Source organism: Panthera tigris, chromosome B3 (assembly GCF_018350195.1).
Source record: "Panthera tigris isolate Pti1 chromosome B3, P.tigris_Pti1_mat1.1, whole genome shotgun sequence".
Lineage (NCBI taxonomy): Eukaryota > Metazoa > Chordata > Mammalia > Carnivora > Felidae > Panthera > Panthera tigris.
In genome coordinates, this window is record NC_056665.1 from 37,170,691 (window position 1) to 37,197,064 (window position 26,374).

The 26,374-nt window shown below is 45.3% G+C and overlaps 1 protein-coding gene across 9 annotated transcripts in view; it reads left to right on the plus strand.

Annotated features, from left to right (window-relative positions):
- Positions 1-26,374, plus strand: part of CLN6 (CLN6 transmembrane ER protein) — a 45,346-nt gene that overhangs the window by 8,422 nt on the left and 10,550 nt on the right. The window contains exons 1-2 of one of the 9 annotated variants that reach the window (XM_042988531.1): positions 20,161-20,227; positions 22,083-22,158. The exons of 6 other annotated variants lie outside the window; for them this stretch is intronic. Coding sequence is in view for 1 of the 3 variants with exons in the window: in XM_042988530.1 (XP_042844464.1) it covers positions 20,142-20,227 (86 nt within the window). In the remaining 2 variants the exon portion in view is untranslated. Of the gene's footprint in view, positions 1-20,085; positions 20,228-22,082; positions 22,159-26,374 lie in introns of those variants that run through there. 2 more of the 9 variants (XM_042988532.1, XM_042988530.1) reach the window with 2 other exon arrangements.

Genomic DNA, 26,374 nt, shown 5'->3' on the forward strand with positions numbered 1-26,374 from the left:
TGGCTACAGTCACTGGGATTTGTTGCTTATATTCATAGTTAAAGGAAATGCTAAATTTCAGTTACAGGTTTAGGAAAATAAATGTCAGGGTTTTTTTCCTCATTTGAGTTCACAGATCTTGTCTGCTGCCGGCTTCCCAAAAGAACACCAGCAAAACCTGTTGATCAAGCAAAGTAAGGCTATTAGGTATTTACTGCAGCAAGGGAAAATAACACCTTGACTGAGATTTGGTAGTATCTTAGAAAGGGGATTTCAAGAAAAGAGATTTGTAGGATTTGGGGGTCTGGGCTCACATGATTTAAGGTGGTTTTTCAAAGCAAGAAATTGATGGGGATTGGGCACAGTTTAGCATACACAGCCCCAGAGAAGCAAGGGTCTTAAAACAAATCTTGATAAATAGACTTTGTCATTATGGTGAGCTCTTTGCCTGTGTGTGCATTCTGTGGTCTTGACAGAGCAGTCATCTGTCCTCTCCCAGATGAGCAAACGATTTGCCCAGATAAATTAATTTCTTGAGCTAGCAGTTAATCCATTTATCTTCCTGGGCAAGAATTTTCTGGAACAGTTGCATCATGTTGATATGGGTGGTGTCAGTTCTTACTCAACAAGACCAACTTCTTAGACTGAAATCCCTTTTCTCACAAAAGTGGAGGCCTGCCTCCTTTTGCCTCCTTTTGCCTATTTTTGCTGTCTATCCTTTCCATACTGTGAGTTTACCATAGGTGAGGGTTAAATCTTATAGTCCCAGAGGTGGAATTAGTTTGCTTTCCATATATTTGTATTCAAAACATTTAATATGTACTATTTGTAACATTTGCCTTTGTTAATATTGCCTGCTTTAAAAAAAAAATTAATATTGGGCTGCCTAGTCAATTAAATGTCCAACTCTTGATTTCAGCTCAGGTCATGATTCCAGGGTCATGGCTTTAAGCCCCACGTCAGGCTCCGCACTGAGCATGAGGCCTGCTTAAGATTCTCTCTCTTTCCCCCTCTGCCCCTGGCCCCAACTTGCACACACACTCTCTCTTTCTCTCTCTCTAAAATAAAAGAAAAAACCTTCTAATGGGGTGCCTGGCTGGCTCATTTGGTAGAGCATGTGACTCTTGATCTCAGGGGTTGTGAGTTCAAGCCTCATGTTGGGCGGAGAGATTAGTTGGAAAAAAAAAAAGGAAAAAAACAACCACCTTCTCTTGACTCACAGCTATTGATTCTTTTTCCTCTTTGCTCCTTGTTTACATTAAAATTCCTACAAAGAACAATCTGTACCTATTATTTCTAATTACTCTCTTTTCATTCTCCTTTTGAAATAAACTCTTATCTGGAAAAATTCAAAAATTCAAAAATGAACAAAAATACAGAGAATTGTAGAGTATGCATCACCCAGATTCATTATAAGCTCATAGTCAGTCTTGGTTCATCCACACCCCATCCCAGCACACACTCCCACTGTGTCATTTTGAAACAAATCTCAAACGTTGTATCCCTTCACCAATAATTATTTTAGCATATCTTTAGAAGATAAGATTTTTTAACCTAACTATAATGCCACCAATCTTGAAAACAATACCTTAATACCTAAAACATCATGTGATAAAATAGCACAATATCACAGTGCCTTAAAATTAACAATAATTTCTTGGGGCAGCTGGGTGACTCCGTTGGTTAACCGTCTGACTTCGGCTCAGGTCATGATCTCCTGGTCTCTGAGTTCGAGCCCCACATCAGGCTCTGTGCTGACAGCTCAGAGCCTGGAACTTGTTTCAGATTCTGTGTCCCCTCTTTCTCTGCCCCTCCCCTGCTCACACTCTGTCTCTCTCTCAAAAATAAATAAATATTAAATTTTTTTTAAATCAACAATAATTTCTTAATGTAATTAAATATTGAATCAGGGTTCAAATTCCCAGCTGTCTCGTAAATAATAGCACATTTTCGTTTGCTTGTTTGAGTCAGGATGTTAAAATGCCCATATATTGCATTTGGTTGCTATGAACCTTAAATTTATTTTAATTTAGAGATCCCTCCACCACCCTCTCTCTCTTTTTTTTTTTTTTAATTTATTTATAGAAGAAATTAGGTCACTTGAGTTTCCTAGAGTCTGGATTTTGTGATCACATCCCCTTGATATTTTGCTTAACCTGTTCTTATCTCTATTTTTTCTGTAACTTGGTAGTTGGCAGGTAGACCTGGTGACTTGATCAGATTCAAGTTTAGATGTTAGGTAAGTAGAGTTCAGAGATAGAGCAATGATCTCATATCGGGGGGACCACGATGTCTAGCTATCTCTTTCTCACTTTGTGTCTCTTTTGCAATCTTTGGTGATCATTATCTTTGTGGGTATTTTCAATGGTTACATTGTTCCTTCTCCATTTAACAATGAGAATACTTTTATAAAGAGAAATTTCCTCTCATCGACTATTTGGCTATCCTGATATACAGTTTACATAGAAAAGGCAGCGGGCACCTGGGTGGCTCAGTCAATTAAGCATCTGACTTCGGCTCAGGTCATGATCTCACTGTTCATGAGCTTGAGTCCTGCGTTAGGCTCTGTGCTGACAGCTCAGAGCCTGAAGCCTGCTTCAGATTCTGTGTTTCCCTCTGTCTCTGACGCCCTCCCTGTCTCTGTCTCTCAAAAATAAATACACGTTAAAATTTTTAAAAACAAAAAAAGAAAAGGCAGGTCACATTTGATTCCTTTTGTTTTCATCTGTTTGTTTTCAAAATAGTGAATTGTTTCCTTAGTATCCTTCAAAGCTGAATTTTGAAACTGTGGGAGGCTTTTTTTTTTTAATGTTTATTTATTTATTTTTGAGAGAGAGAGAGATCAGGAGCAGGGGAGGGGCAGAGAGAGAGGGAGAGAGAGAATCCCAAGCAGGCTCCAAGCTGTCAGTGCAGAGGCTGATGTGGGGCTCAGACTCACAAACTGTGAGATCATGACCTGAGCTGAAATCAAGAGTCGAACATTTAACTGACTGAGCTACCCAGGTGTCCCTAAAATTTGGGGAGTTTTTATGGTGTCATTACAAACTCCTGGACTTAAACATATTTTACATGCTTCCACTCATTTTTATTGACGGAAATTCCATTTCTAATCTGTCATATTGTCAAAGATCAAAGTTTGAAAACACACAAAGGCTGTGCAAAATGGTTCAATCTCTATGGACAACAGTTTGGCAATATTTAACAAATTATAAAATGTACATTTCCCTTGACCCAACATTTTACCTTTAAGAGCATGACCTGTAGATACACACACATGCACAAAGTGATCATGTACAAAGATATGAATTGCAGCCTTGTTTACTTTAGCCAAAATTTGGAAAGAGATATTTGTACACCCATGTTCATAGCAACATCATCCACAGTAGCCGCAAGGTGGAAGTAACACAAATGTTCCTGGATGGGTGAATGGATAAGGAACATGTGGTGTATATACATACAGTGGAAAGTTGTTCGATATTAACAAGGAAGGACATTCTGACACATGCCACCACGTAGATGATCCTTAAGAACATTATGCTAAGTGGCACAGCCAGTCACAAAAAGACAAATGCAATACGACTTCAGTCAAACTCCTAGAAACAGAAAGCAGGACGGTGGTTGCCATGCCTGGCAGGAGGAAAAAAATGGAAGAAAGGTAGTGTTTGATGAGTATGGAGTTCCAGTTTTGCAAGATGAAAAACGTCCGGGCCTCGTCGCACAGTGCTTGCTCCCACAGCACACACACTAAAATTGGAGCCACTGGTTGCACAACATGACTGTGTTATAGCCCTACTGAGCTGTACAATTAAAATGGTTAAGATGGTAAATGTCATGTGATATGGTGTTTCCAATTACAAATTAAAAACTTTTTTCCACCGTTTAAAAATGTAAAGAAAACTTTAAGGTTTAAATTATTAGCATGAATTTTACCATTCTTTGTATTGTGCTGTGCCAGTTTTGGGGTTTTTTTTTTGTTGTTGTTTTATGTTTTTTTTTGGGGGGGGAGCAAGTCAGCAAGAGAGAGAATCCCACAGAAGTGGGGCTTACCAGAAGTGGGGCTTGTGTTCACTGGAAGCGGGGCTCCAGCTCACCCCATAGGGACTCGGGCTCAGGAACGGTGAGATCATGACCTGAGCCGAAGTCCGGTGCTCAACCAACTGAGCCACCCAGGTGCCCCTGTGTAGTGCCAGTTGTAAATGCAAATATCATAGTATTTAATTCGCATGTGGAATCAGAAATTGCACAATTTTCATGGTGTGGCTTATCTCTAGGGAGTGCGGTGAGCAGTCCAGAAGAGACAAACACAAGAAAACCTGAGGAAGGTTGGGGAGGGGCAATACCCCCCCCCCCCCGCCTCCCCTTCCCCCTAAGCTCAAAGCCAGACTAGGGCATGCTTTCTTTTCCAGCCCAGACCTGTGTGCTCCCGCCAGCCGCCAACGACGGTGCCACACCCTGGCCGAGTCTGGAGAGAGTCCAGCCAGTCGTCTCGCCTTCCTAAGGCCCGCTGCCCAAACCAGGCAGACAGGCAACTCCCAACGGTACCGTCGCCTCCGTGGGGCGCCAGTTGCGCTCCGTCCCCGGGTAGGAATATGGACAAGAGACCCCGGCACTGCCAGCCCCGGGAATGGATGGCCCCCACCGCACCCCGCCCTGCCCCTCCCCACGACCCTGCCCAGGACCCTTCGCCCTTGGCGAAGGTGGCAGCAGTCACAGAGCAGGGCTACCGCTATGGCCACAAACCATGAAGCTGGCTCTATGCAGAGATCACAAGCGTTGGTGGCAAAATCTCACGTAGTGCTGTCCAGTGGAAAAACAATATGAGCCACATAGTACGTCATTTCAAAATTTCTAGTAACCACATGAAAAAGGAAAAGGAGGGGCGACTGGGTGGCTCAGTCCGTTGAGCCACCGACTTCGGCTCAGGTCATGATCTCGCAGTTCACGAGTTCGAGCCCTGCTCTATGCTGACAGCTCAGAGCCTCGGATTCTGCGTCTCCCTCTCCCACTGCCCGCCTCGCTCACGTGCTCTCTTTCCTTCTCTCTCAAAAATAAATAAACATAAAAAAAGTAAAAGGAAACAGATGAAATTAATTTCAATAGTACATTTTATTTAGCATATCTAAAACATAATAATTTCTGCAGGTAATCACTGTGAACAATTATTAACAGGCACTCAACTTTTTTTTTTTATACCAAGTCCTCAAACTTCAGAGCTATTTTACACTTAGGGCACATCGCATTCCAAGCACTCAACTGCCACATGTGTGGCCGGTGGCTAATGTAGTGGACAGGGCAGGTCTGCAGAATGAAAACAGAAGTAGGAGGTGGCTGGGGTACCATGTGTGCTGTTGCCCCTGGTGGCATAACATCGGCCGCTGAAACAAACATCTACCAACATTTGTCAGTTACATCACATGAAGAAGCTGTGCGGCACCGGAATTCCTGTGAGTGTTTCCGATGACTATTACGTTGCTATTTTAACACTGTTAATGAAAATTTAAGTATCCCTGTATATAACAGTGCCATCCGGAAATTCATTACACAGTGGTTCTAATGCCGGTACTGAAAAACATAGCCCCCGATCAATAAACATAGAAGGGGCAATTAGATGTGTCAGTTGCCATGAAGGAGGCCAAGTAGTTGATCTCATGCTCCATATTGTTAATTTAGGGATGAACGCCTTGGGAAGTATTGGAAAATTCTGAGAAATCAAAATCAACATTCAAGCAGACACACTTTTAACTTTGCAAAATGGTTACATAACCAGGCAAAAAGAAAGGAAAAAACAAAACCTGGCCACCTCGCCTCAAGACGCTAGCCAGAGTTCTGTGCACCTGCGCGATCCTGGTTGTGCGTGTAAACACTCTGAGAATCACCCTGTGGGGTAGTTGCCGCAAGAACGCTGCCTTGAGGTAGTGTTTCCGTCTTCACCAGCCTTCTCCTTTTAGGAGGTACTTTACTGACGGACTAGCCTGTCATGTAGTGGTGAAAGAGGGTAACTACAGGCCACTCTATAAAAAGCTTCATGTCTAGTATTTGATACATCAAAAGAGTAAATGCAGCATAAAATAAACTCCTGGAGACCCACCGTTCAAGTGAAGAACATTATCTATTGATGCATCCACCTGTACGCCTCTTTCCTATCTTGCCCTGCCTCCTAACCAGAGGTAACACTGGCTTGAATTTTATGTTGACCATTTTTTTAATTTTTAAAAATATGTAGCTTTATCATATGTGTATGCATCCCTAAATGAAATATTTTTTAGTTTACTTGTTTGAGCTTTATAAATGTGGAAACATGACTTTATTTTTTTTTTAAGTAATAAACTTATTTTGTAAGTAACAAACTTATTTATTTTGAGGCAGGGGGAAGGGCAGAGAGGGAGGGATAGAGAGAATCCCAAGTAGGCTCCACACTGTCAGCAAAGAGCCCAGTGTGGGGCTCGAACCCACAAATCATGAGATCAGGACCTGAGCTGAAATCAAGAGTCAGACACTCAACTGACTTAGTGGTCTCATGACCACTCTGTGGTATCATGACTTTATGTAGTTTTCTGCAACTTGCCTTCTTCATACATTGTATTTGACCAGGTTATGTATGTAGCTGTAGTTCATTTCACTATATGAATATATCGCTTTTTGATTTATACATTCTCCTGTCAGTGGCCATTTGGTGGTCTCCAATTGTTTTGCTGTTGTAAACAGTACGGCAATGAATATTCTTAGGCATGTGCAAGAATCTCTGTGTCATATATTTAGTTCAACTTTACAAAATATTGCCAAAGTGTCTCTCACAGTTGTACCAATGTACAATTCTAAGAGTTAATTCAAATAATCTAATTTGTGGATTCTTTTAGTTTGCTACGTATGCAATACATTAGCCGCAAATAATGACCGTATTATTTCCGTCTTTCTCCTTATATCTGTCCTATACTTGCCCTATTGAGCAGATGTCTTGTTCTGCTCTAAAAGGAACAGTAGCTTTCAATGATTCACTATTAACAGTGATGACTATTATAGGCTTTTTTAGAAAAGACAACCTTTGAATGTTAGGAAGTTTCGTTTTATTCCTGTTTTACTAAGAGCTTTTTGCATGATTGGATGTTGACTTTTACTGAATGCCTTTACTACATCCACTGGGATAGATAATCATATAACTTCTCCTTTAAGCCATTAACATGGTGAATTAAAGTCACGAGTTTTTAGGTTAAATCATCCTAATATTCTTGGGATAAATCCAGCTTAGTCATGATGAATTATCTTTATCATACACTGGTGGACTTGATTTGCTAATATTTTGTTTATAACATTTCCGTCTATGTTCAGGAGGGATTCTGGTCTGTTATTTTCTTTCTCATACAGTCCTTCATTGATTCTACTTCAAGGTTGTACTAACCTCATTTGAGTTGGGGAGTATTGCTTCTTTTGATAGTCTTTGTAAGAGTTGTTATAAAATTAGGGTAATTTATCCTATGAAAACCTGCTAGGAATTGCCTAAAAACCAGCTAAGCTGCTGCTGCTGCTGCTGCTGCTGCTGCTGCTTCTTCTTCTTCTTCTAAAGCTGCTGATTCAATTTCTTTAATACCATTGGAAACTCAGCTTCTCTTGTTACTTCTTTGACAAATTATATTTTTCTAGAATTGTTTCCCTTTCGGGGAGCCTGGCTGCCCAGTAGGAGAAGTGTGCAACTCTTGATCTCGGAGTTGTGAATTCGAGCCCCACATTGGGCATAGAGATGACTGAAATAAATAAAACTTAAAAAAAAAAATAAAATATAGAAATGTTTCCCTTTCTAAGAAGTTTTCGAATTCACTGATCTAATGTTATCCGTGACATGTTCATCTTATGTTTTTAACTTCTTCTGTATTTGTCGCTTTCTTCTGTTCTTTATTTCAATTACTGCCTACTTTTGCATGCTATTACCCTCTTTCTGACTGAATCTTTCCAGAGGGTCTATTTTATCTGGCATTGGCTTATTGATCATCTCTATTGTACATTTGCTGTCCCTGGCATTAATTTTTGCTCTTTATTTTTTCCTTGTGCTTTGAGTTTATTCTACGAGGTTTTTTTTTTTTCTTTTCTCTTTTCCTCTTTCCTTTCTTTTCTTATTTATTCAGAAAGAGAGAGTGCGCATTAGTGGGGGGAGCAGCTGAGAGAGGCGAAGAGCGAGAACTCCAAGAAGGCTCTGCATGGACAGTGCAGAGCCCAACACAGGGCTCAAACCCATGAACCGGGAGATCATGACCTGAGCCGAAATCAAGAGTCAGATGCTCAACTGACTGAACCACCCAGGTACCCCTCCTCTTTCCTTTCTTTCCCTTCCTCTCCTCTTTCCTCTAGCTCACTAATTTTCAGGGGTTTTTTCCTAATGTAAGTATCTAAAACTATAAATTTCCCTATGCTTACCATTTTTGCCACATCTACCAGTTTTGATATGTAGAATTTTTATCACATATCATATTGTTGTCTCTATGCACTGTTCAATTTCTATGATGAATTCTTACTTGACTCATAAATTATTTAGAGGTGCACTTTCTAATTAATTTCCAAAACTGGGGGGGGGGGGGAGTATCACTTTTCTTTCTGTTGCAGACTTCTAGTTTAATTGCATAACATAGATCTATGATCATAGGTCATAAAATGTGGTTTATGTAAGCCACATGACTTGAATGTGTTGAAACTACCCGTATGGTCTTTTATGTGGTCAATTTTGAGAAGTGTTCCGTGTGGCGGTGCCTGGGTGGCTCAGTTGGCTAAATGTCCGACTTCAGCTCAGGTCACGATCTCACGGTTCGTGAGTTCTAGCCCTGGTTGTCAGCACAGAGCCTGGAGCCTACTTCAGATTCTGTGTCTCCCTCTCTCTCTGCACCCCTTACCCTGCTCACTCTCTCTCTCTCTCTCTCAAAAATAAATAAAAACATTTTTAAAAAATTAAGAAATGTTCTGTGTGTACTTGAAAATAATGTCTATTCCTTGATGGATGGATGCAGAGTAATTTGTAAACATCCACTAAGTTGGGCTGCTTGGCTATATTACTCAAATCTTTCCTGACTTATCAATAATTGAAAGCATTGTACTGAAATCTCCCACTCTGTTAGCGGATTACTCAATTTCTCTCCATAGTTTTATAAATTTTTATTTTATATATTTGGGTGCTATTTTAATAGGTACCCACAACTTTAGAACTATTATATCTTCCTAATGATGTAAACCTTTTATTGTCATAATGATAAAAGGCCCTAGTAATACTTTTTGCCTTATATTCCATTTTGTCTAAAATCAATATAATTACACCTGCTATCTTTTACTTAGTATATGGCTGGTATATCTTTTTAAATCATTTTACCTTCATCCTTTCTGTGTCCTTTTACTTTAAGTGTGTCTAAGTTTGTTTGTTTGTTTGTTTAGGTGAGTTATATGCCCAATGTGGGGCTTGAACTCACAACCCTGGGATCAAGAGTCATATGCTGTACCCATTGAGTCAGCCAGGCACCCCTAGGTGTGTCTAAATTTTTTTAAATGTAGGTCTGAGAATCAGTCTTTTAATAGGTGGTTTAATCTACTTATACTCCCAGTGGTTACTGATGGTATTTTCATTTCTACCATCGTTTTACTTTCTATTTGTTCTTTTCTAAACTTCTTTCTTCCCCCCCTTTTTTTTCTGCTAAATTGAGCTGTTGGGTTTTTTCTTTCTTATTCTGTCTTCTCCTCTACTGGTGTGGAAGTGATACTTTCTCTGGGTTTAGTGATTACCCTTGAAATTTTACCATGCACATTTAACAAAGTCTGAAGTAAATCAGTCCCTGAGCCTTCTCAGGAAAAATACAAGGAAGTTCACTGACTCTCATCATCCTCCCCTCCCCTATGAATCATTATTATCCAGCCTTTGTTCCTGTCCTTTGTCAAGCCCACATATCATATACCATCATCATCTTTCATTATATTTATGCAGACAGTGTTTGTTTGCAATTATCTACATGTTTACTAATTTCTTTACTCACAATTTCTTCTTGCATTTTTAGACCTTCCTTCTGGGATCATTTTCCTTCTTCCTGAAGTACATCTTCTAGATGTACTTGTTTTAGAGAAAGTCTGTTCATGATAAAATTCTCAGGTTTTTTTTCCTAAAAATATCCCTGGTACACCTTCATTTTTCTATTTGACACTCATTCTTGAAAGGTAATTGTGCTGGGTACACAATTCTGGGTTGATGGTTATTTTCCATCTTCTTGTACTTTGAAGATGTTTTTCTATCTTATAGATTCATGTTCCTGTTGCCATCTTAATTGTGGTTTCTTTGTAGTTAATTTATCTTTCCTCTCTAGCTGCTTTTAAGATCTTTGCCTGTAGTGTTCTGTGGTTTCTCTACAATATGTCCAGGTATGGGTTTCTTTTTTTTTTTTTAAACCTATTTGATGTATGTGTTTCTTCTGTCCATAGGTTCACATCTTTCATCAGTTCTGGAAATTTGTAGTCATTATTAGCTTTTCAAATACTGCTTCTCCTTTACTCTCCCTTTTCTCTTCTTCTGGGATCCTGACTGGATATTTTTTAGACCTCCTCATTCCATCCTCCCTTCTCTTAACCCTTCCTTCGTATTTCTCATCTCCTTGACTCCGTGTGCGGCATTCGAGGTCATTTTCTCAGATATGTCTTCCAGTTCACTAATTCACTATTCAGCTGTTTAATCTGTTGTTGAGCCTATCCACTGAATTTTTAATATCAACAATTAAATTCCATTTGCTTCTTTTTTGGAGATGTCTAGACATTTGCAATAGTCTCTTTACCTTGCTTATTTTTTTTTTAATGACAGTCTTATTGAGATATAATTCACAAACCATAAGATTCATCCTTTGGGATGAATTCATTGTGGGTTTTTTTATTTTTAATTTTTTTATGTTTATTTATTCATTTATTTATTTATTTATTCATTGAGAGAGAGAGAGAGAGAGAGAGACAGAGAGAGAAAGCACAAGCAGAGGAGGGGCAGAGAGAGAGAGAGAGACAGAGGACCCAAAGTGGACTCCACGCTGACAGCAGCGAGCCTGATGTAGGGCTCAGGCTCACAAACCGTGAGATCATCACCTGAGCTGAAGTCAGTCTCTTAATCAACTGAGCCAACCAGGCGCCCTCATTCTGTGTGTGTGTGTGTGTGTGTGTGTGTGTGTGTGTGTGTTTTAATTTTAATGTTTATTTATTTTTGAAAGAGAAAGGAAGCGAGCACGAGCAGGAGAAGGGCAGAGAGAGAGGAGGAGAGAGGATCCAGAGCAGGCTCTGGGCTGACAGAAGAGAGCCCTATGCGGGGCTCCAACTCATGCACCATGAGGTCGTGACCTGAGCTGAAGTAGGACACTTAACCGACTAAGCCACCCAGGTGCCCCCAATTCATTGGTGTTTAATATAGTCACAGAAGTTGTGATACTATTACCACCATCTACTTCTAGAATATTTCTGTCACCCCAAGAAAGAAATCCCATGCCTGATTGGCAGTCACTACAAACTTCCCTCCACCCCCTCCCCTGGAAACCACTAATCTATTTTCTGTCTCTATAGAGTTGCCTATACTGGACATTCCATAATATTCCTAAGGTTCATCTATGTTGTAGCGAGTATCAGTACGTCATTCCTTCTTGTACTGAATAACAGTCCATTATATGAATATACCACATGTTGTTTATTTATTTACTAACTAAACTGATGGAAATGTAGTCGATGGAAATCTGGGCTGCTTCTGCTTTTGGCTATTATGAGGAATGCTGATACGAGCATTCATTTACCAGTTTTTGTGTGGATGTATATTTTCATACTATAAGACATATAAAAACCTAGAGGGCTGAGGGAATGTACCCAAGGAACACAAACTTTGAAGGGGGGTACCTGTCCCAAAGCTGAGGTTCAGACCTCACTAAAGAAGATGTGGTTGCAGCCCACTGGATGGCAGAGAAGACTGCAAGGTGGCTTGGGTCACAGCCTGTCCTCAGTCTCTGGAAAGGCAAGAAGTAACCTCCTGGGACACAGATGAGCTTCTCTCAGGGGACAGGTAGACAGGCACACAGGTGCACAGAAGCAGTGTGGGTACCGTGGCTGGATGGAGGCCCAGAGCATCTATTATCCATGTGAGAGGGCCACAGGAAGGTGATCACCAGGCTGGACAGGGGCTACAAGTTCACTGAGACTGTGCATTCTGGGACACCACACCACTGGAAGTCCTCTCATCAAGACTACCCTCCAAAGGTATAGCTCCGGAACCAGCAGAAGCCCCTTCCTCCCCTAATGTCTTTCCAGCGCCCCCTACTGAAAAAACTTATCATGCTCATTGTAAGGTAATCTGTCTCAAGGAATGTTGCCCATTATCCTACAGGAGGTATTGGTAACTGAATTTGGAGCTGACGGTCCATAAATTCATGATTGGCACACCAAGTACCTAAGTTTTGAATACAGGGAAAAAGAAGTTTACATGACCATTGGATCGGTAAGGGAAGTAAAAAGAAAGGGGACTTCAACTGTAACTTCCCTCTGTAGCTCCCACGTGAGTGGCTCTCAAGGTTTGCTCTGAGGCCACTCTAATCTCAGGAGCCTCTTGAAAGCACCTGCCCACTCTTTCCAGCTGCCGCACATTGCTGGGGATTCTCAAGCACACCCAGAAGCTGATGTGAGCTCACGTCTGCCCATAAAGTCAGTCTGCAACACCTCTGGAGAACTGTGCCCTCTCCCTTTCACCTGCCTTCCCAGCCTCTCACAAGGGCCTCTGGAATGCCACAGGGCAGAGGGTTCTGGGAAACGTAGTTTCTGCCTCTCCGTGCCACAGAGGAGACCTCAGAAGGTGGAGACAGTGACAAGACACAATCCCTTAGAGACCTGAGCTAAAGCAGAGTCTTGAGTCAGATCCCCCACATTGACACTTGTCCAAGGGAGGCTTCCCAGTAACCGCTGAAATGGGCATTTGCCCTCAGGGTCACCCACCCTTCCCTTTGCTTTCCAGTCAGGCTCCCCTACTGATCTCAAGTCCGGGATGTTTGGTTTGATGGATTTTAGTGCTGAGGGACCTTGGAGATTTCCCCTACTCTCTGCACAGCCAACAATACATTAAAAGTTTTTGGGTTCCCCCACTCCCCAGGATCCAGTTGGTTTTTAGGGAGGGAGCCCTTCAGAGAATCTAGTCCATCACACTGCCAAAAGCAGATGATCCAGGCTACTTTTTAATAGGATAATTCTAACTCTGAACCCTCCTTTAAAGTCAGTGGAGTACTTTTGATGCCATTGCTGGCAACAGAAAAAAAACTAAGAAAGAAGTGATTCAAACTTGTGGCTGTTTCCCAGAGGCCTTTGAGGATCTGATGAAAGGAAAAAAATATATCCTCAACACATGTTGCGTACAATTTCAGGTGGTTTAAAGACCCCTGATGCGCATTCTCAGACCCTAGTCACGGAGAGTAAGAACCTGACCAAAGAGAAATAAGGTCCCATACAAAAATCTCCGCCCAGCTTTTATAAAGAGGACAAAGCCATTGGGATTTTTCTCCCAATGCTTTTCTAAACACAAATAAAAGCATCCATTGAATCATCTGTCAAGGAGCAATGACAATCCCCATGGAGTGGTTGGGCAGGGACAGTAAGGTTGCAAAAAGTATTAGTTCCGTATACACTATCCGGGTACAGCCCAACAAATGTTTACTGACTGCGTAACTGAGAACTGGTTCTGGTTAATGGGATCCAGCTTTGTCTGCTGGGTCCATTTAGAATTATGACTTGCCCATTGTTCAATGGGGGATCCCGTAGCCAAACAAATGAATAGTTAATTGGAAGTCAGGCAACTAGGGCTTTTTGCTTTAGGTGGAAACTTAATTCCCAGATGATCCATACATTATGTATAGACTGCCTTGACCTGCTTCTACGCTTGGCACTCAAGCCAGGGCCCAGCACAGGAAGATCATGGAAGGGGGGTGGGGATGAGAGCGAGGGTGGGGGTGAGTGACCCAATTTAGAGCTTCCCTCTCACACTGCAGGGATGAGGAACCTCTAGGCCATCGGAGTTGAACACACAACACTTGATTGATCATTAGGATGATATGGCTGTGGTTGCCTCTCCTACAGTCCAGAAGGTAATCTTTCGGAACTCCTATGCGAAGCAGAGTTCAGCTGCTTTCAGAAAGAGTTTGCAGTTTCTTATAAAGTGAACTAGGCATTTACAATATGACCCAGCCATGCCATTTACCAAAGAGGTACTTATCTAAAGAAATGAAACATTTGTCCACACAAAGACTTGTACCTGAATGTTCCTGGCAGCTTTATCATGATAGCCCCACACTGGAAACAGTTCAAATGTCCTTCAACTGGAACATGGATTAAGAAAACTGTGGTACATCCAGACAATAGAATTCTGCTCCATAATAAAAACAACGGAACTCTTGATATATATGATATGAATGAACCTCAAAAACATCACACTAAAGCTAGATGATTTATATTTATATGGAATTTAAGAAAAGACAAAATTATATGGGCACCTGGGTGGCTCAGTTGGTTAAGCGACTGACCCTTGGTTTCAGCTCATGTCATGATCTCACAGCTCCTGGGTTCGAGCCCCACATTAGGCTCTGCGCTAACAGCACACAGCCTGCTTGGGATTCTGTCTCCCTCTCTCTGTATCCCTCCCCCACTTGCTTTCTATCTCTCTTTCTAAAAATAAACAAATAAGCATAAGAAAAGAAAAGACAAAACTATAATGACATAAAGAAGGTCAGTGGTTTTCAGGGGTTGGGGGTGGCAGGAGGGAGTGACTACAAAGGGGCACAAGGGAATTTTCTGAGATGATGTGATTATTCTGTATCATGACCGTGGTGGTGGTTACATGAAAACATACACTTACAAATCGCATTGAATTGTGCTTAAAATGAAAGAATTTCATTGTGTGTAAATTGTACCTCAATAAAGCTGATTTAAAAAAAAAATTAGGTGGGGGCACCTGGGTGGCTCAGTCAGTTGAGCATCTGACTTTCGCTCAGTCATGATCTGACTGTTCGTGGGTTCGAGCCCTGTGTTGGGCTCTGTGCTGACAGCACGGAATTGGCTTCAGATTCTCTCTCTCTCTCTCTCTCTCTCTCTCTCTGCCCCTTCCTCATGCTCTCTCTCAAATATATTTTTTATTTTTTTAATGTTTATTTATTTTTGAGAGAGACAGACAGAGAGAGAGAGCTGGGGAGGGGCAGAGAGAGAGGGGAGACAGAGAATCCCACAGGTTCAAAGCCCAGAAAGGAATTCAGGTCCTTCCTAGGATGTGGAACAGGCTACCGAACCCCCCTGGTGGGGCTCAAGGGGACCCAGAAGTCCTTCAGATGACTGAGCTTCTGGTCTTAGCTTCCTCTGGATAGAAGCACCGCCTTCCCAGAGCTTCCCACCCAAGAAACATATTTCTTGCCACCAGCATGATTATCACAAGTTGTCCACCTTCTACCACCTTCATTTGGCCTCCCACAGACCTTGGAAAGCAGCTGTGGTGATCACCCCCATTCTGTAGGTGAAGAAACCGAGACTCAGAGAGCTTGGGTGGCTGTTCCAGGATCACACAGCCCTGAATCCACCCAGAAGGGGCCAGATCCTACCTAAGTCTTCTCTCTTCAAAGCCCTCACTTTCGGCAGCACATGGTCCACTTGGTGAATGGCTCGCCTACTTTTTTTTTTTTTAATGTTTTTTATTTTTGAGAGAGAAAGAGACAGCACGAGTGGGGGAGGGGCAGAGAGAGAGAGAGAGAGAGAGAGAGAGGGAGACACAGAATCTGAAACAGGCTCTAGGCTCTAAGCCGTCAGCACAGAGCACAATGCGTGGCACAATGCGGGGCTCGAACCCACAAGCCATGAGATCATGACCTGAGTCAGACGCTTAACTGCCTGAGCTACCCAGGTTCCCCTCGCCTAGTTTTAAAGGATCAGGCCTATGAAGATACATTGAAAAGTCAAAATATTCAGGGTACCTGACTGGCTTAGTTGGTGGAGAATGTGATTCTTGATTTCGGGGTCATGAATTTGAGCCCCACATTGGGCAGGGAGTTACTTTAAAACAACTTTTTTTAACTTAAAAAAAAGAAAAGAAAAAGAAAGCCAAGATTTTCTAAAGACTAATAGCTCTGGGTCTCTGTAACATTCATGTAGGTGATTAAATTTCAAAGTCTGACAACACAAAGTTCAGGGCTAACAGTTCTTAAACCATTTTTTAAATATCTAATTAATTATGTATGTATGTATGTATGTATGTATGTATTGAGAGAGAGAGAGAGAGAGAGGCAGAGAGAGAGAGAATCCCAAGCAGGTTCCCTACAGCCAGAACAGAGCCTCATGTGGGGCTCGAACCCACGAACCGGGAGATCATGACCTGAGCGGAAACCATGAGTCGGACGACTAACCAACTGAGCCACCCAGGCACCCCTCAGAAATTCTTAAATAGACTTAAAAGAAAGAGTGCTGGCTTAGAGTGTGGAGACAGGACATGGGTCTGCCTTTGCTTCTAACTTGCTGTGTGACTGACTTTAGACTTCAGTTGCCTTAGCTGCTGAGTGACAGAAATAGATGAGATCAAAGGCTTGCCAGAGAGCCCTGTGTGGTGCCTGGGTCATCACCTTGGAAACCGTATCGGGGGCAAAGGGATGGCACCCGGGGCCCTGTTTCTCTTCACTCAGAGTGGCTCCACTTGTATCCGCTTTCTACCCGGGGCCCCCTTGCCAGATGCTGCCTTAGCCCAGGTTCCCTAGAAGCAGAGCTCGAGGCAGGATATGTGTGTGTGCCGCCACTGGGAGAGGGATGCATCCAGGGAAGCTGCAGTGAGGAAAAGGGGGCGAGACAGACGAGGACAGAGAGCTTTGCCGAGCTGGCCACCATGAGCGTCAACTATGCTAGATCCGGTGGGACCTTCTCTAAAGAGGCTCTGTGAAGCTTAGGACAGTTCATCCAGAAAGAGGAAGCAAAGATTTCTCTGCCAAACCCTGTTTCTTGTCGGTCAAAGTTTCACTCCGTGGAGTGTCCGACACCTCTGAACTTCTGAAAGCAGAAGTTCGGAGGGGGTGTGGGTGCAGTTGGCTTGTGCTGGAATGAAACAGGTGGCAAGCACCTGGAAGACAGGCGTGGCTGAGGGGACCTTAGGTGACGCACCAGAAAGTAACCGATATGGCAGTAATTGAAAAAGAGTGAGAACATCTGCTACATAAAAGTTGAAGCCACTGGGCTGGACAATCCCAAAGGACCTTCCCAGCTAAAAAGTTCATTGGGACATGTTTCAGTGGAATGGCAGCTCAGAGGGCTGAGACCATCCACCCTTCTTGGGTGAAGGAACCATGTCCCCAGAGAGTTGCAAGCAAGATCCTTGGAAACGTGTGCCACTCAGTGCCCAAGGGTTGATGCCAACTTTGCTCTGCCCCTCGGCCCCCAAATGTCCATGCAATTTGAGAGCACATGAAGATGATGTTCTTAGAATCCTGATGGGACAGGAAAGAGAGGGACTGATAATCCCTCCAGGCTGGGGCAAGGCAGGGGGGCGGGTTTCATCATGTTCATTCAGGAAGGCCTGGCCCCCCGTCAGCCTGGGATCCCTTCCACTCAGGGGGCAGCTGCCAGCTCCAGACGGGAGATAGATTTGTGGGTATTTAAGGGATTGGAGGATTAAATGGGCCAGAGAAGCTTCCTCCACACAGCCTCATCCTCTAATGGCTGGAAGCCCAACCCTGGGTGTTATTAAACTGATATTACATCATAGGCACTTCATACCCCTTCCTTTGAAGCCAGGCTTGCAAAGCCAGCAGGGAATAAGAGATTGGGGTCAGAGCTGGCACATACATAAATCAATCTGTAGGAGGAAGATCAGACTCACCAAAATTAAATCTGGGATCCAGTCTGAGCATTGTCATTGGCTGACCCTGGGGATGCTACTTCGGCTCAGGACACTGGCTTTCTCTGCTGCGAAACAGGGACACTGCCAACTCTGCTCATGACCTGGTGAGGAGCAAATGAGAGAAGAAAAGCTATAAAGCCAACCTGCCCTTTAGTGGGGCTGCAGTGGGTGCCAGGGTGTGGCCTGTGGGCTGCTGGCGCCCAGGATGGGGCTGATGGAAAGTGACCCCGGGGCAGGCACCAGTCACAGCCAGGATAGGACATGGGCTCTGATCAAAACGAGAAGGAATAAAAACTCGGCAAGTCTCCCAGCAGAAAAGACAGGAAGGAAAATGGAACTGAAACAGGCACAGCTGGGACCCCTCAGGTCATACAGGACACATCAGGTCCAGGGGCAGACTGCAGTAAAGAAGCAACCCACCAGTGCCAGGTTCTAGGACAAGTGCTCCACGTGCACTACTCCACTTAATGATCACACCCCGCGATGCAGTAGATGCAACAGGATTCTCCTTGTTGCAGATGAGTAAACTGAGGCTGGGAGAGGTTGAAGAATTCACCCAAGTGTCACGGCAAGTTAGGAACAGTACCGGGATTGAAACCCAGGCCATCTGCTCGCAGACTGTTCTTGGGATCTGCCCTTTGTTCTTTCTTCTCACAGGGACGCCGTCTCCCCAGGCGGCCTCTTGGGTTCTGACTGTCATCTGTATTCCTCGGACTCGCAAGTCAGTCTGCCATGCTCCCAGATCTGGCCTGAGCTCCAGATCCACAGGACCAACAGCCTTCCCGACCCAGCTCAGGCATGCGTCCAAGGAAGAAGTCTCACTTACCCTAAACCTGCTCCAACCCACTTCCCAGAGGGCATCTCCACCATCCACCCAGCTGCAGAACCTGGCCAGAGCCTGGACTCTTCTTTCTTCACCCCTGACATCCAAGTCACACGCATGGTACCCTCCATACAACTGAGGTTGTCAAATCTCTCCTTGCCACGGTGGCTCCTACCAGAGCAGGCCCCTCACTAGAACACGGGCACACCACATACTCCCCGTGGCGGTCTCCAGTCCTGCCTCCTCTCATCCGCCTAACACTACAATGCAAATATAATGGGGCCACTTCCTAGGCTGTCCTTCCCAGGACAAAGGCCCTCTTCATCTGCACCCTTCCCCAGGCCAGCTCCTCTTGCTCTGCTGCTCTCACTGAACCTCCTTCTGTTCTCCAAACACCAGCTTCTCTCTGGATGCTGAGCCTCCTGGCTGGCGGATCCCTCTGCCTCAGACACTTCCGCACTCACTGTGTTCCCTCCATCCCTGCTCAGACTTCACTGTCAGCTCGGAAGTCCAAAGTCGCCAGATGCCTGGTCTGACCCCACCCTTCCAAGTCTCTGAGGCCACGACACTGAGTACTTTCCCCACCACACCATTTACCAACGCCCCCTTCAGCCACCATATGTAAGCCTTACTAGAGCAAGGTTTGTGCATTCTGGCCCCACGGTGCCCTGCTCACAGCGGGGAGTTAATAGACGTTTGAGTGGGAGAGAGGGCAAGCGACTTTTCCAAAGCCACAGAGTCTAAGAGAGTGCAAATCCAGAATTGGAATCTGCACCAACTCATCCGACCCCACCCCAAGTTGGAAACAATTAGCTACTCCTCTCCGTATTACCCTCTTATCCCGCCCATCATTTAATTCTTAGCGTCACGGGCCACAGAAGTGACATTTTATAAAGCGACATCTTCCATTTGAAAGATGGGCGCGCAGCGCAGTTGGGGAGGACATCCCTCCGTCCCCCGCCGTCCCTATCCCCAAGGACAAGGGAAATCCCGCCTGGCCTCCTCCCCCGGGGGCATCTGGATCTGGTGAGTCTTTCTCCGGCCCGACTCAGACCAGTAGCCGGGCCTCGGCCAGCCTAGGCAAAGCTTCCCGCCCAGACCTCGCCGGCGTCCCCAGCAAAGCCCAGCCCCCACAGGGCCACACGCGCTGCGCGCGCAGGCCCGCACTGCACCCCAATCTCCTCCGGGGACGCCACCTCGGTCGCGTACCTCCTACCCCCGTCCGGGCGCGCCCCGCCTCCCTGGTTCCGTCCGCCTCGCGTCCCTCCCCTCCTCCCCGCCTGCGTCGGCCCCGCCCCGGGTCCCGCCCCTCCCGCTCGCGCCCCCGGGGCTGAGCGCTCTCCCGCCGGCCCGCCACGCCCCGCCCCGCGCCGGGTGTCCGCTGTCGCCACCGCCGGGGCAGGGGACCGCTTCCCCAACTTGGAAAGCGGGGCCGCAGCGCCCGCCGCCGGCGGGGCAGCCATGGAGGCAGCGGCGCGGAGGCGGCAGCATCCGGGAGCGGCGGGCGGCGCGGGCGCGCAGCCGGGCGCGTCCTTCCTGCAGGCCAGGTGGGCGCGTGCTGGCGCGGGGAGCCGGGCCCGGGGGCGGGGTCCCCGCTGGAGGAGCCCGGGGCGGCCCGGGGGCTGCCCTCGCTGCGCCCTGGCGCCTGGGCCCCGTCTCCACTTCCCTTTCTCTTCCTGGGGGTGCCCCGGGCCCGGGCCGGCTGGAGGACAGTCGCTGCTCTGGGGAGACCTCTCCAGGGGTCCAAGAGACTCGAGGTGGGGGGCGGCGGGCCACAAGACACCTCCGCTCACCTTGCCCCCAGCTCAGCTGCCCGCCCCGGGCTCCATTTCCAAGTTCTCGGGGTCCCTACAAGCTGAATAGGACTTGGATTCTGGTATTAATCGGGAAGCTCACTCCTTATCCCAAGACTGAGAATGGAAATGCCAGGGACAGGGAAGTGTGGAAGCTTTCCTCCATGAGGGAGGGCTTTTCTCACTCTTGTGCTGCTCCCTTCTCTCTCCAAAGGGAAGAAGTTCTTGGTTTATGTAGTTGAGACCAGGAGTGGCCGAGGAAGAGGCACGGAAACCACCATTTAGTCTTTCCCTCCATTCTGCCTTCACCCTGTCCTATAGGCCAGAAACATTCCTTGCGTTGAGCAAGCCTTTATTAAGCGCCTCTGCTGTGCCCAGTGCTGTGAAGCCGGGAGGGGCTCACAGTGCGGAAGGGGCTAAGAGGTCATCGCGGAGAGCAGCGGCGAGGAAGTGGCACTTGAGCCGGGTCTCAGAGTACTCAGTAGGTGACTCAGGGACGAAAAGTTCTTCCAGCCAAGGGCGAAAGCTTGAGGAAAGTCAGGTGGGCAGGGGTGCTGGAGCTTTCTGGTGTAGAGTGGCAAGAGATGTGGACTGATTGGGAAGGGCCTTTCCTGGCAGCTGGGCTGGGGTGAAAGCCTAGACTTCCCAATTTAAGGAAATTTAAGGCGATGTTCACTCTGTGGCAACTCTGTGCCTACTTAAATGTTGGGCCCTGTGTGCCTCACTTGCCTCACCCTAGTTCCTGCCCTAAATGGCAGGTTAAGAATGCAGCCTTTATTCTGTAAGCACAGGGGAGCCATGGAAAGTTTTTGAGCACTAGTATGCTCAGAGTCACTTTTAGGAAGTTTGTGGTATGATTAGGGATGAGGGAAGAAATCCGAGGGACTTGGCTGAGGGCAGCCCTTTCTCCTGCTACTGAGGGACATCTCTGTTCTGGATCTCCTTCCACGCTGGGGGTCTTTGACTGCCCTGAACTGTGGAAGTCCAATCAGAACAATGTGTGGGTATCAGATACGATCACCACTTTATCTTATGTGCGGGGCTTCCATATGCAGTATCTTTCTCAGTGGCAAGACCCAGGGTCTACACCTAAGACTTCTGCTCCTACTATTCCACTTTGGCTGCTGAGGGGTAATGTTCCCCTTCATTCCTGATGAGCTCACTACCAGCAGGGTGTTCCCTGAGGATGGCATGAGGGCTGACTCACTTCCAGGGTATCTCTGCCACCATCTTTGGGTACCTCTAGGATCATTTTCAGTATCATTGTTGTTTAAGACAGTAGGTACCATCATCCTGTCCAATTCCTAAGATGCTTGGATTTCCTCTGCTGCATCCATGCTTTGCTTGCATACCTCTAATGACACGGTGCTCACTACCTTTCAAGGTAGCCCATTCAAGCTTCCACCTGTTCTGTTGACAGTTTTTGTATCACAATCAACATAATAATGCCTATCATTAAATAGCACTGGAGGACTTAGAGTAAAAAATCAACGGTTCTGTGTTCCACCTTTCCCTTGCACCAGAGACAACCTTCTTTTAGCTCTTTGTACTAGAATTAAATTCATATTTTTAAATGATATTAACAAATACTATGTAACACTTTCCACAGACCAGGTCCTGCTCTAAAGTTTTGAACATAATAATTCCACCACAACTCTCAAGATAGGATCTACTATTTTTTACAGGTGAGAACATTGAGGCCCAAGAGAGATTAAGTAACTTGCTCAAAATCTGTTTAATGGCAAAGCTGGGATATGAACCTAGGTGCTCTCTAAAGTCTATATTCATTTTTGTTTAATGTTTTATTTATTTTCGAGAGAGAGAGAGAGAGTGTGTGTGTGTGTAAGTGGGTGGGGAGGGGGGGAGTTGCAGAGAGAGAAGACAAGCACTGAATTCCGAAGCAGGCTCCAGACTCTGCATTGTCAGCACAGAGACTGATGCAGGGCTCCAACTCATGAACTGTGAGATCATTATCTGAGCCGAAGTCAGATGCTTAAGCAACTGAGCCATCCAGTCTAAAGTCTATATTCTTAAAAGCTATGCTCAACTGCCATTTCTTGGTTTATCAATTGTAGCTTCTAAGATAATGTTTCCTGATTTCCTGTTATGATTTGGCTCACTTACACCTCCCCCATATTCACAAGATGGTTCTTTTTATCTATTCTTAGTTTTGTTGTTGTTGTTTTTTTTTAATCTATTCTTAGTTTTTAAACTATTTTTAGTTTTTCTCTTTGTTACCCTTGTTAGCCTCAGGGAACATGCATACACTATTATTTCTTTTTTGGGCAACTGTAGGCAGTATCTCTTGCTTCCTTTTTCAAAGGTGAATATTAGTCCTCTACCCTAATGTTTAGCTTTTCTTACCCTTTCCCCAGCTCCTTTCCTCTATAGATTTACTTTCATGTTCTCGAGGTTAATGGTATTTACCTGCTGTTTTTCAGTCATAATTGTGTTCATGTTTTGTGTGTGGATGGATTCTAAATTCTGAAAAAAATCAGTATACAATATTTTTATTAGTTAAGCCATGTGAACATTATTCCCTACAAAGCCAAGGAATATTTAACAGTACCATATGCTTTCTTATATTGCTTTTGTTTTTCCTGGGGTTTCTAATTGCCTTTCTTTTTTCCCCCTCTTATACTTGCCTTCATTTTCTCATTTTTCATTTGAACTTTCCATCATGTCAGGTACTTTACCATTCTTTATGGTAAATCAGTCCCTCTATAGTTCCCATTTATGGGTCCCTGGCTGAGTCCTTCCTTTTCTGCCAGGGAGTCCTACAGATGCTGACTGCTTTTAATATTTCAACTGTATATTATGTGTTTCCCAACTGTCATGGTATCAGTTCCCCCATATGGTAGACTTATAAAGCTGTGGAGGAGAGAAAAGGCCATCCTTGTCTTGGGTTACCTGCCATTGTGCTTTTACTAGTGTTCTCAGCAGCAGCTTCTGATGACTGAGATGTAGAGCTGGCACAGGCCAGGGGCTCAGTTTGTGAAGTCTGTGGAGTCAGGAACTTGGGACAGGCCTGAGGTTGCTCATCCCCAGGACAAGGACTGGGGAAGAGGATGGCCTTCATTCTCCATGATCTTCCTCCTGTGGTCAGAGTCCCAACAGAAAAAAACCATCAGATGCTGACCAATCTTGATTCCCAAGTTGAGTGCCCTATGTCTGCTCTTTTTTTTCCTGTCCCACTAAGCCAGCTGGACTAATGACAGGGATTCCCATTAACTGAGGTGCCCCCTTAGGTAGAGGAGGAAATAATTACTGAGCCCCTAGTATCTCTTAGGTATCCACAGCTTACAGAGACCCATACCCAAGTGCTTCCCCAGGCTTTCAAAATACCTTTCTTCTCTGTACCAAACATCTTACTCTTTGCCCAGTTTGGAAGTTACCAGAATAAAACACTGAGGGCTGTTATCCTCTTTCTTCCAGCAAGTTCTTCAGACCTGGAGTTTCCCACCATCTGCTTTTTCAGGCCTTGACTGATAGTCACTAAGGGGAAGGGCAGGTGGGGACCTCTAAGCCAGTCCCTCATCTCAGACCCATCTCAGATGAATCCTCACAGTTTCTGAGTATCTGCTCAGTCTAAAGCCCCTCCAGTCCCTCCCTTCTCTTCCTCTTCACCAATAAGCCAGGCATTCATCTCCATGCAGTGCCTTTCTCACTTCCACCTCCAGGCCTTTGATCTCGCCCTCCTATTGCTTTTCTGCCTACTTAAATCCACCCATCCATGCTTCCTGGCTCTCTTCCTTCATGCCAGCTTTGCATACTGCTCCAGGCCTTACTGAGCCTTCTCGGTCTTGACCTCCTCATATGTCACATAGTTTATTATAATAGAAACAGGATAGCAAACTATTTAGAGCACAGATCTTGAATTCATATAGACACAGATTTGAATTTATGCTGTTCAGGACTCATGGGTTACAAGTGACATAAAGCCAGGGTGAATGGCAGCACCCTTAGCAAAAAGGAATGTATTGGCTCATGTGGCCAAACCTTTAGCTTGGGGCTGCCTAGAACTCTCAGGGCTTTTCCTCTTCTTTTTCCCCTGGTCCTCTCTGCAGGGTTGCTTCATTCTCACCTGGCTGTTCTTTAAGGCTCGCCCCTTAGTCACACATGGCCCTGGATTTGCATCCTTAGCATCCCAGTGCCAGAAAGGGAGGGACTCTTTCCACCAGCTCTAATTAGAAACATCCCACCGGGCTGGCTTAGGTGACTGGCCCTCCCTGTGACTAAGGAAACCTCATCTCTTACTAGAAGCAGCTTGGAGTGGGAAATAGGCCGACAAAAGGAATAGTTGCTGTAGCTCCATACCACACGGGTGATCTTGGGTAAGCACTTAAGCCCTGTAACACACGAGGGGAACAACCTCCTGGTATTGCTGTGAGGATTCAGTGAGATGGTGTAGGTGAAGCTCCTAACACAGCACACACTCAGCACTCAGTAAGTGGTGGGGCACTCAGTAGAAGAGAGGGGAAGGCTTAGTTGACCCAAGAAAGGCCCACCCCACCTCTTACCTGCCACCAGAGGATGATGAGATCTCCCAGAGCTTGGCCCTCTGCCTCTGGGTTACTCTACCAGCCCACTGTGGACCATTGTTAGAATTGCCCGAAAGGGATCTCAGAAAGTTATGGACGCCATAGTAGCACTGAGAAGAGGAAAAAACCTTCACGATGCCTCTAAGCTAATGTTTGCCAGTAAAAACAATGAGTAACTGGTAATCAAGATTGTTTAAAATCAACCAGTGATCACTAAGCATCAACCAGGAACTGAGCCAAGAACGCTGGGTAACATGGACCATTCACACAGCTTCTGTTCTCGGCACAAATAGAGCAATAAAACTCACACTTCACTCATTGTAAGAAGTAGCAGACTGTTTGTCACTGGAGGTGTGCAAGTAGTCTCAGGGAGGATTTGGACGCTGATGGGGTGGTGGGTGAGTTGAAGAGAACCTTAAAACCCATCCATCTTCTTAAGGGTGTACATAAGAACAAAGCTCCAGACCCATGAGGTCATGGCTAGACAGGGAGTTAGTGATGAAGCACTCCGTATACTGGAGCTGGTGGGGCTTTGGGAAAAGACTTATTAAGGAAGCCTTCCTGGAGGAAGTGGCATAGGCACTGGCCCTTGAACTTCAGCTCATCTGTGAAAAACAGATGGCTAACGACTTTGCAGGAGGGACGGGCATCGAAAGATATGTTGTCAGATGGTGTTCCACTTCTTGCCATGTCTCTTGCATCAGCTTGTCTCCGCTGGCTGCTCTTGCTGTGGATTAGTGAGACGGGGTACACCAGCAGCCCTAGTCTCACCTCCTCCAGGTTCAAGAAGGAGGGAAAGAGACTGTTGATCTGAATCTGTGGTCTAGGAGGCTGATCTCCCTGAAGGGCTGTGATTGGTCCAGCTCAGGTCACATGCCCATCTGGTGGCCCAATCATTGTGAACATGATGATGGCATAGAAGTTAAAAATACAAGCTCTGGAGCCTAGTCATTTAGGCTCCAATATTTGGCTGTGTAACTTTGGGCAAGTTACTTAACATCTTACACCTCAGTTTTTCCACTTGTAAAATGGGGGTAATATTCCAACCTCAAAGGGTTTCTGTGAGGAGTAAAAGCGTTGAATGAGATAATGCATGCAAACAGCCATGATGTGCCTGGAATATCGTAAGTGTTCAATAAAGGTTCGCTGTTGTCATCCATCATCATGATTCACATTTTCCAGCTACATTTGCATCTTTGCCCCATTAGATGTCCCCATCATGCTATAGGTGAGAATGCCCAATGGTTATTATAACTGTTTGGCAGTTTCCTTACTGAATCACAGAGAAGCTAAGCTTCCAGGACAGCTGGAATCCATTCCCAGGACACGTCCCCCTTGGCCTCGGAGCCAGTATTTCCCG